This window comes from Zootoca vivipara, chromosome Z1 (genome assembly GCF_965207765.1).
Source record: "Zootoca vivipara chromosome Z1, rZooViv2.hap1.1, whole genome shotgun sequence".
Lineage (NCBI taxonomy): Eukaryota > Metazoa > Chordata > Lepidosauria > Squamata > Lacertidae > Zootoca > Zootoca vivipara.
The window spans coordinates 4,916,341-4,933,349 of NC_142583.1; the positions used below are offsets into that span (position 1 = coordinate 4,916,341).

The 17,009-nt window shown below is 43.5% G+C and overlaps 1 protein-coding gene across 4 annotated transcripts in view; it reads right to left on the reverse strand.

Moving 5' to 3' along the window:
- HTT (huntingtin) overlaps positions 1 to 15,125 on the reverse strand; it is a 102,290-nt gene extending 87,165 nt beyond the window's left edge. For all 4 annotated transcript variants that reach the window (XM_060279043.2, XM_088657752.1, XM_060279042.2 and 1 more), the window contains exons 1-8: positions 14,651 to 15,125; positions 11,385 to 11,468; positions 10,256 to 10,376; positions 9,904 to 9,963; positions 8,468 to 8,547; positions 5,743 to 5,881; positions 3,701 to 3,842; positions 839 to 1,017 (exon numbers count right to left, since the gene is read on the reverse strand). In XM_060279043.2, the coding sequence (XP_060135026.2) occupies positions 839 to 1,017; positions 3,701 to 3,842; positions 5,743 to 5,881; positions 8,468 to 8,547; positions 9,904 to 9,963; positions 10,256 to 10,376; positions 11,385 to 11,468; positions 14,651 to 14,817 (972 nt within the window). In that variant the 5' untranslated portion in view covers positions 14,818 to 15,125. The remainder of the gene's footprint in view (positions 1 to 838; positions 1,018 to 3,700; positions 3,843 to 5,742; positions 5,882 to 8,467; positions 8,548 to 9,903; positions 9,964 to 10,255; positions 10,377 to 11,384; positions 11,469 to 14,650) is intronic.
- Between the last annotated feature and the right edge of the window lie 1,884 nt (positions 15,126 to 17,009).

The window sequence follows — 17,009 nt, forward strand, 5'->3', positions numbered from 1 at the left end:
TTTTTTCTAAATAAAAGGTGTGGCTTCACTCAGATTACAATATACAAAACTACAACTTGAAAAAGACTGTTTGGTATTCACCTGCAAGTGAAGGTTTTCCTTGCAATTTTGCCTATAACCACTAGGGGGGCTGAATACCCACCCTTGCCATTAGCTCCTATGTACGTCTGGGGAACTTTATACATGACTTCATATTTACTTCTGGGTACATAAAGCTATGCTAACAACTAGTACAGGTAAACAATTCAGATTATTTGAAATATTTAGGATAAATCTGAAAATAGCTCTTTGCCTGTTGCAAGCAGAATGACACAGACTGAGAACCATCTGTTTGTGCAACTGGGCTTCTCCTTCCTCCGCAGCCTCCCATGCATCTCCAAAATCTGCTCTGAAGTTGGTGGACCATCTGGAACAGATTTGGAGGGCATGTTCTGGGGCAGAGAAACAATAGGCTTTATTGCATGAGCAAATTTCTATTGCACAAGGGGGCAGTCATCATTGCATGCTATATACCAGTGTTTCCCAACCTTGTGCCTCCAGATGTTTTGGGACTACAACTCCCATCATTCCTGACCACTGGTCTTGCTAGCTAGGGATGATGGGACTTGTAGTCCCAAAACATCTGGAGGCACAAGGTTGGGAAACACTGCTATATACCATGACCAAATCATTGGCTGCCCATTACATAATTGAAAGAGAATGAAGAATTTCCTAATCCAAGCCCATGATAGTTAAAGAAAGGGAAAGCAGTAGATTTCAGAACCACTGTAAAAGTTAAAGTGTTCTGTAAAGTATGTAAAAGACTATGAGAACTGAACAGCTGCCGTTTTATTCCTACCTGTATAAGTTGATCTAAGGAAGGAGAGATCTCCATTTCTTTCCGTATCACACCAAAACTACCTTTAAGACTTGTATCTTTCACCTGCTGCTGTAGTAAAGGTATTAGATACCTTAAAGTGAGCAATACACCAAGAATTAAGACACTGGGATATTCATTTTCCATGGGAAATAATAAACCTGCAAAGACAACAATCACAGTTTAAAAATTGAGACATTTCCCACAATAGTCAATCATGTGCCTGGGGAAAGCCAGAAGGAAGAGCAAAAGGCCTCTTCCGTTGTTGTTCCCCACAGACACCCCCATTCAGAGGCATGTTTCCCCTGATCCCGGAAGTAGTATATGAGCTATCTATCATTACCATAGCCTTATTCCTCATTAATTTGTCCAATCCTGCTTTTAAGCCATTTAATTTGATGACCATCATAACTTGTATAAGCAAATTCCATAGTTTAACAACGTGCTGACCCTGGATTCTAGTATAACTGCAGTGTGTGAAGAAACTGGGCTCTGGAAATCAGATTTATGCCTACATTTCTGTGCATGTTAAATTAGCCCGCATTGCTTCTCAAGCACCCTCTTGAAACAGTATGCTACCCCTTAACATATGAGATGCACCAAAGCCTGGTAACCTCTGAACTAGCCCATGGTTGCAAAGAATAGCTTGTATCTTCGGGTACTGCAGTTTCCATACTTGCCAGTTGAGAATGCATCAGGATGCCTCTTCTTATTGCTCAAAGGCAAACATGGCTGAATGATTCATAAAATATGGTCATTTCAAGACATGTTATTTATTAGTAAAGATGACTCCTTTCATTGGACATTTCTAAGCAGAGGTTGGATGGCTATCTGCCACTGATGCTTTAGTTGAGATTCCTGCAGGGGGGCAGACTAGATGACCCTCATGGTCCCTTCCAAGTCTACAATTCTATTATTCTATGATTCTATGCATCTTTATTTAGTTAGAATACTTTGCCTTCATTTGTCTTCCCTGGAGTTGCTCAGTTAGAAGTGAAGTCAACCCAAGGTTTAGTGCTACATGAACAAACCTGTTTTTTTCTTCTCCAGCTTGCAATTTTGTTGCAAGCAATGGAATTGCTTTTCTTTTATATCAGTTTTTATCCAGCTGGCCAGTTCAGATTTCCATATATCCACAAAATTAGAAGTAAAAAAAAAAGGGGGGAAGCACAAATCATGGCTGCCATTATGTCTGAATCAGCTCATACCGTGTTTCCCCTTTTTTAAGACACCGTCTTATAACTTTTTTCCCTCAAAAAAACACACAGTGGCTTATTTTCAGGGGGTGTCTTTTTTTTTAAAAAAAAGTGCTGGTACAACTGGGACCCACTGGCTCAGGATGCTCGGTGCTCTCTTCTGCACATTGCTGGGCGCGTTGTTGGCGCTGCCAGTTCCGAGCGCCTGCAGGGTGGGGTGGGGGTGGCAGTGCTTTAAACCCCCAACCCTGTAGAAAGCAATGGAAGTTATGGACTGTAACAATCCTTAAGAGGCGCAGGTCTTAAAAAACCCCTGGTATCACCCTTGAAGCACAGCCTTCCAAAGTCAGGGGGGAATAGGTCTGTTTAGACAAAGGAAAGGATCGGGGGTGATTCTGTGCCCTGGGACCCACAGAACTACTTTAAAAATCCCAACCTGGGGGGGGGGGGTCAAATAGTGAAGCCCCATAGCCCTGTAGCAACAGAAGGCACATTCTGAAGCACCCGAGCTGTTCGGTTCCATAAAAAATCCAGGAATTGTAAAATTAACAACAATAATGGGGGGGCACTCTATCCAAAGAGTTAAGAAGGAATGGGAAAGTGTTGAGTTATATATGGAAAAATATGGAAAGGAAAGTTAGTTAAAGATAAAAAATAAATAATTATCGCAAGGGGAAAAATAACATCATAAAGGGTAATAATATTAAATATAAAATAGACAACACAACAGAAAAAGCAAGTATATGACTAAATGAGATCGCACAGGAGTGAGGGAAGTGGGGAGAGAGGGAGGGGGGTAAGGAATGGAAGGAGGCAATGGTTGGAGGAGGGTATAGGGGGATGAATTAAAGGAAAATTAAGACTGAGAAGCGCATGGTTTTTGTTTTTTAAAGATGCAAAGGCTTGCAATCAGCCAAAGTATAGAGCCCAACTTCTAGGAGACTGCGATCTACTTGCGGATTTATAAACTGGAGGTGATCTACCCCCGTTATATTGGTGTTCAGGTCAGAGTTGTTTTTAGAGAGAGGAAATATCCCATTTTTGAGGTTAAAGTAAAAGTTCCTGACCTTTTTTTTATAATGAGGAAATGCTGCTAAAACTCCGTTCTTCATTCCACGAAGGGGAGAGGGGGCGGGGCCGGGTGCTCAAAGACAAAAGAAATGGAAAAGGAGATAGCGATCAAATCCAGCCTCGCATTCATGCAGCCGTCGGGAGAGGCAGGGGCTGCAGCCGAGTGCTGCTTCACAAACAAACGGGGGAAAGTGCTTAGAACCCAGAGAATCCAGCTGAAAAACACGAAGCAGCAACAGCAATTGCACACACACCATCCCAAGCCAGCACAGTAACCAAGTCCCAAAAGCAAGAAAGGACTCAGCAAACACTGCTGCGGCCGGCGTTGCTGCTGCTGACTCGGGGAGCTCAGTGATCTCTTCCGCACAGCGCCTATCACTATGGCTTATTTTCGGGGTACGGTTTATATTTCTCAAATGCTTAGAAATGCTGCTATGGCTTATTTTATGACTACGCCTTAAAAAGGGGGAAACACGGTAATATGGGAGAAACAGTACAATAATACCCTGTTACAAATACCCCATTATTACATTTCCCCAGTTTTCACTGAAGCCTAAAATATTGTTGCCCTTCTTACCTAGTAATACATTCAGTAACCAAGTATAAAAATACTGTGTTCTTCGTGAATGCTGGCAGATGCTCACTGCTGATGCAGCTGCTGTTCGACGAATAGTAGGAGAACTGGATTTAAGGTTAGCTACAAAAGCCTTCAATAAAACCTAAAACAAACAAAGCTTTTATCAATGTTTCAATGACACCAACATTTACTAGGTTCTTTACGATTGACTAAACATGAGATTGACCTACACCTTTAAACTAGTAGAAATATATATAAAAATAATAATTGTCCAGTAGCACCTTAGAGACCAACTAAGTTTTATCTTGGTATGAGCTTAGGGAAGAAGTGTGCATGCACAGAAAAGCTCATACCAATAACAAACTTACCGTAGTTGGTCTCTAAGGTGCTACTGGACAATTTTTTATATTTTTATATACATTTCTACTGCATCAGACCAACACGGCTACCTACCTGAACTTTTAAACTACTGTACAGTGGAACCTCGGTTTACGAACATGATCCATTCCACGGAGGCGTTCGTAAACGGAGGCATTCGCTCCCCGAAGGCACGCTTCTGCGCATGCGCGAAGCACCCATAGAGCGTTTCTGTGCACACGCACGCTGTGATCACGTCTGCGCATCCGACACCGCGGAACCCGGATGTAAACACTTCCAGGTCTGTGGCATTCATAAACGGAGGTGTTCGTAAACGGGACTGTTTGTAAACCGAGGTACCACTGTAGATTGTGCATAATAAAGAAAAAACTCTCAGTGAAGCAACAATGATATCGATCTACCATACAAACTGAAAATAAGCTAAATTTATCCTAAATTGCAATCACAGCACTTAAGGAAATCACATCTCTATAGCACCAAATGTCCTCCCATCTATTCATCAATGCACTTCTAGCAGCGCTGCAAAAGTATCCTGCCAAAGGTTAATAGCATGTACATATTTCCTCATGGTTCTGCACAGCAGCATTTGGTCAGTGCTAACTGCACTACAAATGCCTCCAACAAATGAAATTACTGATTATTTTATTTCTTAAAGAGGGAAAAATGAAAAATATAGAGCTTCCTTCTGAGCATACCAGACAAAGAAAATCCCTAAAAACAGGCAAGCAAGTATTGAATCAGTGCTTCTATTTGACAAGTCATAACTTGTTGCCAATTCCTTCCAGGTGGCTCCAGTGCTTTATCAGAGGCATACTAGAACGGTGTAGTGATTTAACTTCAGCTTAAACCTTACTCTGTGGTTTAGTTTACATGCAGATATTACATTACCGACTTTGATAAGGAAGCCTGCAAAATATTCTTGCACCACAGAAGTGGAAGTAGGGTCTACCAGCTTGCACGAGTATGTTGGGGGGACGGGGACTGAATGGTTGTGTGTGTACATGTGTGAAAGAGAAATGTACCATGTTCCTTCAGTGGCTGCATTTGCCTGCAATTCTAAACTACCGGTAAAACTTAGTGTTACAAGAAAAACCTCTGCTTCTTCCTACCTCTAGCTTGCTGATGTTCAAACCTCAACAAATTGCAATTAGTCGCAACTGTAGTTAGTGGAAACAAGTCAACTTGAAACCATCTTTTATGAAGCTAGATTGTTTTTACTAGATGTAGTTAAGGATTATGCACACTTTAAGGTTCAGACACACTGCTAAACTGTGGCTAGTCTTAAACAGCAGTGGAAGTCTCTGGTCTTCTCACACCTATGCTAGAGGAGGAGAAGGGGGCATGTGAGCTTGCGAGCTCAAGCCTCGTGAATAACAGTAAACCATGGTTTAGTATTTCCTATGAACCAGCCAATTAAGCCATGCCATGTACATGAAATAAAACTTAAATCATGTCAGTTGAGGATTTCTAGATGTTTCCACAGAATATTCATTTTATACTACCCAAATTCCAGAACTTGTATTCCAGAAGTAAGCCCCATTTAGGATTAGAAAATTGCTATTAATCCTATGCAAACTAACACTTTTGCCTTTTTCAAAACAGTGAATTTACTACAGGTAAAATCTTGTTTCATTTACTACAGCAAACATTTTAGATGATTATACCTTAATTTCATTGTCATTTGCAAAATTTCCAAAAGCTGCCATGATTTTTGGTATTGCTGCAGCCAGCGTTTCTTGTACTGATTCTTCAGAGCGCTTGCTTACTCGTGTTAAGCAGGGCAAAAGGTTTACTAAGTATGGTCTGTAACAAAAAAAGAGAGATATAAGTATTCTTCAGTGGTTTTGAACATAATATTCAAAGGTTTGATGCACTTGAGAGGTTTGCATGATGTGTCACAATCCTATTTTTCTCCTTAAACAGAAAAAATATTAGAACTCTGACGAGTGTACATTCTCTTCAGAGCGAAAGAGCACACCAGACTTCATTTTTTAAAAAGCAAAAAAATTGCAACAGAAGCTAACCAGATGAAAAGCAAAAAATGAATTTCACCCCAACAACACTGTAACCAGGGTGGGGGTAGGGGTGGGGGTGGTATGACCAGAATATAGGAGGCTCCACCAGATGAAAAATATACGAAAGAAGTAGTACAACGGGCACAAAAAGAAACTCTTCCTTGCCTTCTTTGCAGAACCAACCAACAGGTGAGGCATAATATCATTCTTACCCCTTAAGGAAAAGAACCCATGATAAATCCAACATTCCATTCTCCTTCAGAGGACAATATCCTAAAGGGGGGATGTAAAAAAGCAGAGGTTCTCTTCCCAAATGGCCCTGCCACCTGCTGAAAAGGATCACACAATTCACCAAAGAACACATGCCCAAAAGCTGAACCTTCTGAAACATAGCTATCAGTTGGTAACCCCAAGTAAGGGTTGACACAGACACCAACATGACATCTGTACTTAAGTCTACCAATGATGCAGAACTGCAAGACCTGCTCGGGAGCAAGTACTCCAGCATAGGCGGTTGCTGTGCTTAGCCAGTAAGTAAAATAAATACAGTAAGTGTAGAAAAACCAAGTGAGCTCTGCTGGGTGGCTTGTACTAGATGGTGGAAGTGCAACTCTCTTGGTTCTGCTGGAGTTTTTCATAGCACTTGAAACCATTTACCAGGGCATCCTTCTGGGCTTAGGAAGCACTGTGTTCACTCTGACTGTGATCCTTTCTGGACAGAGAGTCCCAGAAAGCAGTACTAGGTGACTTTTGCTCCATCAACGGCTTTTTGGGGTACAACTTCAATTTCTGTAGAAAGCCTCTGAGAGAAACCATCTGGAAACTTGTGGAGCAATGTCACCGACATGCAGATGGCATGCAGCTCTAGCGCTTTTCAATCTAAGAGCCACAGGGAGGTGGAACTCTTTAACATGTGGAACATGTGGAACTCTTTAACATGTACCTAGATGCAGTACTGGGATGCATAAAGAAGAACAAGGTGAAAGTTACCGTAATCTAGGTAAAATAGAGATTTTATGGACTGGGAAGTCAATCAATCTGGATGTATAAAACTGTTCCTGAATGGGGCTGCACTCCTCTTCAAAGACCAGGTATGCAGCTGAAGGTGTTCCTGGGTTTGTTACCTTCCTGGGTTTATCTCTGCCTAATGGGGCACAGGTAGAGTCTGTGGCCTGGAGTGCCTTCTTCCAGCTCAGGCTTGTATGTCAGCTGTACCCCTATCTGGAGCAGCCAGATATGGCCCATGCACTAGTTACTTCCAAGCTGAACTGCTATAATGTACTTTAAGTGTGGCTGCCTTTGAACACTGTTTGGAAGCTTCATCAAGATGCTAGTGAGAACCAGAATGTGCAAATATATTAACACCATTTTTATGCCAGTTGCATTGATTACCAGTATGTTTATAGGCCAAGCTGAAACTGCTAGTTTAAAGCATAAATAGCTTGGGATGAGGTTACCTTAAGAACTGTATTTTCTGTCTGTATTCTGAACATACCCCAAGTGTCACAGATCTTGTACCTCTGGTGATCCCTGAACAGGTAAGGATCCTAGACATCATTTTCTATTTCAAACCATCAGGTTAATACTTCTAATTTTTCAATAGGGCAGGTAATCTGAATGGGCTTGTCCTTTTGTAATGTACACAAAGTTGTTAAGAAGGTAGATCTGGTCTCATTTGACCCTGTGCTAAGACAATTAAGTTACCCCTTTTGCATTGGTGTAGTTATCCCTTGCATTATAATGATATTTCACAAGCTTTCTGTGAGTTTTGGGAAGGTAAGCACAAACTCCTTATGGTTCTAATATTTCTACCGATGGATTTAAGGAGTTTCTTTGTCATTTGGAATTGGGATATGCCATTCTCCACATCATGACTTGTACCAAAACATGAGAGATCACACAAATCTGAATTTTGCTAGCACAAGGTGATTTTTCAACCTTAGTAACCATGAAAGCAAGAAAGAATAAAGCAATGGTGATGCAAAGTCCTCATCCCATATGCATGACATACCACTGCACACAGGGGCTGGGTGGGAGGAGCACTCTAAATTTTCTACCCACTGTCTAACTTTTCCACCTGCTTCTCATCTTCACATGCCCATATGGAGGCTTACATTAAACTCAAAAAGTTGATAAGTTTTGTCATTGCTCCTTGGAATTATACACACACACACACACACACACACACACACACACACACACACACATATACAAGCAAAATGGTTTTCTCCTGTGCAGTATCTATTTTACATGAACAGCTTGGTCACAAACTATAAAGAAACACTGGAAGTAATTTAATTTCCATTGTGTGCATTTAAATTAAACATCCCAATGTGTTAACAATTTGTTTACAGTTCAAGAAAAGCAACCTCACCTGCATTTCAGGGGTCGAACAAGATGTGCAAGTTCAGCAAACCTCCAAAGAGCAGCACGTAGACTTCGAGAAGCACCATTCTATCCAGAAACAATTTAGAATATATCAGTCACACAGACTTCAGTCCTGATTTTACAAAGAAAGTATGAATAGGTATGTGTATTCTAGATAAAAGGTAAATCCAGAGCAGAAACTCAGAGGAGTTTTTAAAGGCACACAATTAATAGCCTTTAACTAGAATGTTAGTAGAGATGCGGGTGGCGCTGTGGTCTAAACCACAGAGCCTAGGGCCTGTCAATCAGAAGGTCGGCAGTTCGAATCCCCACCATGGGGTGAACTCCCATTGTTCGGTCCCAGCTCCTGCCCACCTAGTAGTTTGAAAGCATGTCAAAGTGCAAGTAGATAAATAGGTACTGCTCCGGCGGGAAGGTAAACGGCGTTTCCGTGCGCTGCCCTGGTTCGCCAGAAGCGGCTTGGTCATGCTGGCCACATGACCCGGAAGCTGTTTGCGGACAAACACCGGCTCCCTCGGCCTATAGAGCAAGATGAGCGCCGCAACCCCAGAGTCGTCTGCAACTGGACCTAATGGTCAGGGGTACCTTTACCTTTTTAGAATGTTAGTACTGTACAGGCAAGTCTCCCCTTACACAGGGGTTACATTCCGGATTCCTACACGCATAAGTGGGGGGTCTGCTGCAGTAAATATGGTTTCCTGCCCAACAGCTGTTGAGAAAGGTAGCACAGCAGCAGTGAGAGCTCCCACAGGCCGTTTTAGAGCCACCGGGAGTCTTTTTTCTGGACTTGGTGCTCTGGGGAGTGTGTCCTCACAAGCCACAAGGACTTTCCAGCTCTCTCCCACCATTTCAGGTCAGTATTGATTGATTTATTTCCTGGCGCCGCATATACATGTGCCTGCACGAGTCAATCATGGACAAATTGGGGGGGGGGGGCGCCAAGCCAGTATGTATTTGGATGAGTATAGCCTCTGGAAAGTTAACAATGATTCAAAAAGAACAACAGTTCCACTTGGAAATATGGGAGTGGAGTTCTGGAAATCACTCTTCTACAGGATCTCAAACCAGTGCCCTTAGTAAAAGTTCAGCTCTTCATTAATATATGGCAAATCTTGTATACTTCCTAATACATCTTTAACGATGAGAAAGATGATTTCCAAACGGCCCAACATTTCAAAGAATCATAGAACTGTAGAGTTGGAAGGGACCACGGGAATTATCTAGTCCAACCCCCTGCAATGCAGGAATCTTTTACCCAACATGTCAAATTGTTAATATGATTTAGAATAACCTTTGTGTTTATTGTCAGTGTTATAATAGTTTAAATATTTACTATGTGATTAATCACAAAGTCTTGTTTAAAAAAGGTATGACTATAAATCCAAGCAAATTAAGAACATCAAATAACACCCCCCCTCTCACCTTTTTAATCTCCTTGTAGAGTTCTAACTGTAACCTAGGAAGACTAGAATCCATCAAAGCCTGGAAGGAAACAATAATATCTTTTTTAGTATCAGCAAAATATGCCTTGCTTCAATAGATTACATATTGCACTGAAAAGCTTGCAGGTTTACTTGCTATGATAGTTAACTCTTACACTACAAAGATAGCAATTTGCTAGATCTACAGAGATGATACTCATACATCAGAACTTCATATACTAAAATGCTGGAAAAACCTACTCTTTCCACCAAGTCATCTGCCACAGAACCCCAATGATAATATTCAGTAATTTTATCAGCAATTACAGGGCACAAAACCAAATGCAACTTACTTTTATAACTTTATTGAGACATTCATCAGCAACCATCCTTACATCTGACTCTGCATCATCACTACAGAGTAGGAAAAGTTCCATAGCAATGCCCAGCAACTTCTGAAATTCTGGAGAATTTCTTCAATGGAAAAAGAAAAGTTATAATGAGCCAAGTTCCACTTGTCAGGTTAAACTCCAGGACGTTACGCTGTACTGTATTCATAAAATTCCAAATTAATTGAAAACATAAGAATTATTTTTCAAGTTCAATAATCCAAGGTTAGCACATTCCCCTGTATTTTGAAAGGGCTCCTCATCAAATGCTGGCTACCTCTGGATCTTGCTCCTCTCCTTCACTGCAATCCTTTGGTGCATGAGAGTTTGAGGGAGGAGATGCAAAAGCACACTATAGCAGAAAAACTGTGACAAATAGTCATAAAAACAAGTGCAGCCTGAGATGTTTTGGTACCTGAGGTGAAACACCCTGCTGCCACCCCCGCAATTGGAGGGGGTGTGAGGCTCCACAAGGGCTTCCCCTCAAGCAAAAGTCCTTGCAAACTCTGCAAGGGTTTCTCCTCGAGGAGAAACAGCAAAGCAGAGTGGATGGACACCTCCCTCTCACTGAAACTCAGCAAGAGCAGGGGTGTTGCGGAGAGATTTCCCACCGGCCTCTCTCCACCCCTAGGGGTGGCGGGAACCAGCAGCAAAGCGGAATACTGGAACGCCCCGCTCTCGCTAAAACTGCATGGTAGTTATGAATAATGACGTTTGTGCATGAGAGAACGTATGGACTGGGGTGTGAGAGATAAAAGGTGGGAATGGTTCTTGTCCTGTCTATCACTAGCCAGTGACCACCAGCAAGTTACCCCAAGGGAATATGATCCTCAACAACAAAATAGTTCCCAAACACTGATCTAAACCATGGCTGAGGAACAAGCAGGATTGAGCCAGAGTGATTATTTGGCTCATGCACTCTCCCCATCCTTTTCATGGTTTTATTTTCCAGTTTGATATTTAACTCTGCATTGCAGGGGGTTGGAATAGATGACCCTCTGTGTCCTTTCTATAATTATATACTCATTGAAACATTGAATCACTGAAACAGAACAGCATTTGCATAAACAGAGATCAGAAAACACTTGATTACCTTAAAGATTGAGCAACTATATTTTCACATATTGTTAGGCAATGATTCACTCGATCTTTCTTGGTGGTGGAAAGTTCTTTCTTTCTAAAATAAGAGATAAGATTTGTAATTATGCAAAATACCAACCTTGATATGCTTTATACAACAGTAAAGTTAAGGTAGTAGAGCTATCCTGTGAACAACATTTCATGTAAAACATACTCTATATAGTTCATCAATATTCCAAAACCTATGATCCTCAAATGAAAGGGGGTATAGAAATTTAATAAATATAATAATAAAATGCCAAGAAACAATAACAGAATGATTTCAATAAATTTCTTCCTAAAATGCTCGAGCAAGAAAAGGGTTTAGTTTTACAGGTTTTCTGAAAATGCATGGCACTGAAGTCAAAACTCAAAGCCAGATAGCCAAAAATATATTGTGAACCGCCCAGAGATCTTATGATGAAGGGCGGTATAGAAGTCAAACAAACAAATAAATGCAAATATTCAATTTTGACCAAGACAGCATTAAACTTACTTGATTATCAACAAAACTACAGCTATTATGTCAACTGAACCATTAGTTCCATGCCTCTAACAGGGTTTTGAACTTATGCTTCCTCTCCTTTCTCAAGCTACATTGCATAATGATTCTAAAAACAAGAGAACTTCAAATGGAAGTTTGATATAGCAAACAGACCTACAGTTTAAAGAAGCATGGTATCCTAAAAAGTACCTCTGAAATCTACCTTATCAGTTAGAATGTTATGTGGGAAGAATGTTATGTTGGAACACTTCAGAGAATCAGAGTTGAAAAGGCCCTCAAAGGTCATCAAGGGCAAACTTCTACTGATGCAAGAAACCAGTGGTGTAGCGTGGGTTGCTGGCACCCAGGGTGGGGCAAGTGTTGCGCCCCCCTGGTGGACTTGGCAGTTGAGGTGGAGGCATGCACCAAGGGACCTCTTCCTACCTTGGGCACTTTCCTGCCTTCCTCCCTCCTCGCTGGATGGCAGCAGCCTCCCACTCCCTTCCTCTCAGGCAGGCAAACGTGTGAGGGCAGGGGGTACACTGTAATTTGAGCCCACTGGCATTTTGAGCAACAGAAAATAAATCTGACCCATCACCTACCAGTAAGTGACAATTGAGGTTTGAACAAAGAATAGAGCAGTTCAATTACTTCTTGCAATCTAAACACTATACATACAATCATAAGAGTTGGAAGGAATCCCAAGAGTCATCAAGTTCAATCTCCTGCAATGCAGGAATCTTGGCTACAGCATCCATGACAGATGGCCATGGACCACACAGCTGACTCATATAATGTTTAGCTTGTAGTCTACTAAAAAGCCCAGATCTTTTTAACATGTACTGTAACTCACAACTTTAACATGTAACTCACAAAGGGATTGCATTCCGAAGATTGCAGGAAAAGTCAAAAATGCATATAGTTAATACAACCCCAGCATTGCTCCTGCAAAAGCATAGCCATATGACAACCCAGTCAGATGGGCAGGGCAGGGTATAAATATTATTATTCTTATTAGCCAGCGAGCTGAGTGGGCCTTGCTCACCAGACTCTGGAAAGTTCAAACAAGCCTCCCAGCAGTAGGTAAGCATATATGAAAGCTAAAAAAACTCCACACCAGGGAAACTCAGAGTAGAAAGAGCTTTTAAGGCTAGCTCTCCACTTTGCATCTGTATGATTTCAGCTGGCCAGCTGCCAAGCACATGAAGCTGGAATCACACTTTAAATTTGCATAAGTAGTGTCACACATCCTATATCTGTACACCTGAGTCTTTTATTTCTTTTGGAATTTGTTTTGTTAGTTTTGGCCCTGTTTTCCAACATATCAAGATATTGGATCCTATCCCAACCAATTTTATGTGATCTGCAGCTTTTATGAGCATCCCTTCATCAAAGCCATTTATAAAGGTACAATATCAAAAGCATATTGGATAGAATCCTGCACCAGCACACTTCTAGGTGGATAAGGAGCCACTGATCAGCATTTATTAGGTACAGCCCTTCAACTACAGTAGTTGCAAACCCACATAAACAGTAGGCTCCTCTTAACCACAACCAACTTGCATGTGATGAAGTGGACTCTAGTCCAGAAAAATGTACTGGTATGCCATGGTAAATTTGCTTTAAAAATGTCACCACATCCATCGTCATCATCTGACAGCAAATGAGCTCTACTCACAAGCAAGCCCTATTGAAGTTAATGGGGCTTACTCCTAGGAAAGTAGAAGTTCAGTTGAACTTACTGGGGCTTATGCATGCACAGATTCCACTTAAGAGCTCTGAGTGGGGCAGCAGATGCAACTTGACTAGTAAATCACTTAAACTACTCATAAATTAGTTGAAAATATATTAAACATAATATATGGAAGTTTATTTAACATTTTTATTAAATCTACTACTTCCTTACATTTTAAGGCCATCCACCGCTGCAAGAAGCCTCCTCAAGGCCCCCTCCGCCACCACATGTGTAGGCGTGGCAAGGCCCTCTGCCACTGCAGGGATGAATGGCAGGACCCTCTGCCCCCACAGGGAAGCTCAGCAAGGCCCTTTGCCACCACAGATATATGTTGTGATACAGTGATGTTTAGTTGTGATCTATCATGATGTTGAAAACCAGATGTTGTCCAGCCTTAGCAATGAGGAGGTCTGACTATGAGTTTGTGTATTTAACTTACCTACTTAGTAAATAAATGATAACAGAAGACTGCATTTTCTATTAGCAGTAACTGATGAGGAGAAAATTCTTAAGAAATTCGGTGTGTTGACAAAAAATGAGAATTTTATTTTATGCTTCTATTCGTTTAGGTTTTACATGAATTTTTGAAAAACTGAATAAAAGTATTTCATCTCTTAAGCTAATATTTGTTGAGATGCATATTTTTAAAAGGGGCATGCTGCAATCTGCCATGGAAATTTATCTTGTGAACAGGGGAGTTTAAGTAAAAGGGGGTATACAAATCCAGTAAATATAACAATAAGAGAAAACACCTAGACCAGTAGGACTTGAGGCCTCGAAGATTACATTTCCTTGATTTAAAGAGGCTGGTTTCCGCGATGTAGCTGCCGTGCGGACGCAACGCACTGCTTTGGTGCTTCCGTGCTCCAGCCACACTAGCCTGCGGGGACACGGATGACGTCCAAGAGCAGACGGCGCTCTGGCTTCCACCGCTTCCACCGAACCACCTCCCCGCCTCTCCCGAGCGCGGGCCCGGCGGCCGCTTTCTCGCCCCCCGCCCCAGCCTCCCTTCACAACTCACGGTCTGTGAGGCGGCTCCCCGGGGGGCGCGGCTCCCGTGGCGGCGGCCGTGGAGGCGGGTGGTGCCGTGCCTGGTGGTGCTGCTGCTGCCGAAACAGCGGGGCCCTGTTGCTGCTGAAAGGAGCGGAGGGACTCAAAGGCCTTCATCAGCTTCTCCATGGTGGCCATGCCCCCCCTCGCCCTCACAGAGGCGCGCGTGTGGAAAAGCCAACTCCGATTCCTGCTGCTGGCCGGCCGGCCGGCCAAACTCCCTCGCCCGCCCTCGGGGGACTCAGCCCCGCAAGAGCCGTCGCGGCCAGCCGCTCAGAGCGCCAGAGAACGGGCTAGAGGGAGACAGCGCGCTCAGTCCGCCACCGACGCGCCGGCGCCATCTTGAAAGCCTCCCATCATTCCCGGCGGCGGCGGCGGCGCGGAACCTCCTCGCTCGGCGGTCCCGGCACAAGCGCGGGCAGCTTCCCGTTCCCCAGGCGAGCCTCCCTGGATGGACTGCCTACTCCACCAATCGGAGCAGGGGTGGGGGTGGGGAAAGGGATCGCCGCGCCCCCTTCCTGCTCAAGCGGCGCTGCCAGCGACCCACACGGTCGAAGAGGGCGTTTCGCGAGTCTGAGGGGAGGAAATCGTGGAGGGCCAATCGCAAAAGGGAAGCGAGACCGAAGGCCCTCCCCCTCCCCACTTCTAACTGGGCTGCGCTGAGACCCCGCCCTCTTTCTGTCCAGCAGCCTCGCGAACGCGTTGTAGTTGCTTCGAAGGCCGTTCCAGCTCGCCCCATGGCAGACGTTCCTCTCTCATGGGCTCAGCGCTCTGTCTGGATCCCCATATAATTTCCGCAAGAGTCCTGGACGGCGTTGGCTTCCGATCAGTGCTATGATCCCCCTCTTCCTCTGTGCAGCAGGAGCGGTTACGTATTTCAAATCTCGACATATCCTTGCATATCCTTCCTCTTTTCCAAGGCTTATGTATGACGACCGGGGTGGGGGGGTTATTACTGTATCTCGTTTGCTGTTACGTACTTTTGTGATTTTCATATAATACCACAAACTGCCCTGGGATCGTCGGTACATACATTTAAAAATTAAAAACAAACCATTGCCACAAAACGGAACCTCTTGATTACTTTACATGAAATCTGGTTACAGGTAGGTAGCCGTGTTGGTCTGGATCGAAGTAAAATAAAAAAATTCCTTCAGTAGCACCTTAAAGACCAACTAAGTTTTTATTTTGGTATGAGCTTTCGTGTGCATGCACACTTCTTCAGGTATCTGAAGAAGTGTGCATGCACACGAAAGCTCATACCAAAATAAAAACTTAGTTGGTCTTTAAGGTGCTACTGAAGGAATTTTTTTATTTTACATGAAATCGTTTTACATGAAATCGTACTTAAACACTCTTGCGGGGGCGGCTAAGACGACCTGGAATCGGAACCGGAAGGCTTGGCACAGAGGATCGTGGTCTCTGGACACCCAGAAAAGCGAGAGCCAAGGCTGCGTGCACACTCCGCCTTCGAAACATGTCCTTTCCCTCAGAATTCTGGGCACCTCGGTGGAGTTGGGTTACTAGTTTGCCAGCTCCTTATTTGCTCAAAACCACTTTTTTTTTTTTAAAAAAAAAAGTCCCATCTATTTATGAACGTCAAAGTTAAGTTTGCATGTTCCTTAACCCCAAGATAAAGGTTGGGATATCCCCACATCATGCATCTTCATAATTATTAGGGGCTTCCCTCTCCTTCAAGCACAACAATCATGTTAATAAAAATCATCGTTTCCAAATTATCATAAATGCATGATCAGGACCAGCCATGATGCACTGGCATCTTGTAAAAGGATGCTCCGTTTTTGCTTGGGTGTATGATTTGTCCTGGCCCAAAGCATATTTTGGAGTCTCTCACCCCCCCCTCCAATACCCTTATCAAACGACAGTTGCAGGGATTCTTTGGGGGAAGCAATGTGCTTCATGGGTATAGCCAGGCTTATTGGGGGGGGGGGCAGAGAGAAGAGAAGAACCTCAGATAGTTATTTTTATTGATTTTCTTGATTTGTGGGGGGAGCTGCCCCCCTGCCCATGATGTGCTTTAAATAACGTAGATTTACCCTAAGCTCAGTTTTTCAAGACCAATGACAGGTGCCCATAGAAAACAACAGGGCCGTCTTAAGCGCCCCTGGTGCCGTGGTGCGCTGGATCCCTCCGGCGCCCCCCGCCCCGTTTCCCAGTGCGGTGGGTGGGCGCAGCGCGGCTGCCGCAGGCGCTGCTGCGCGACGGGCGGGCAGGCACAGCGCGGTTGCCGTGGGCGCAGCTGCACGGCGGACTGGCCGGCCAGCGGGCTGGCGCCGTGATGTCCTGCACCACCCAGCCTGGCCGTAGGG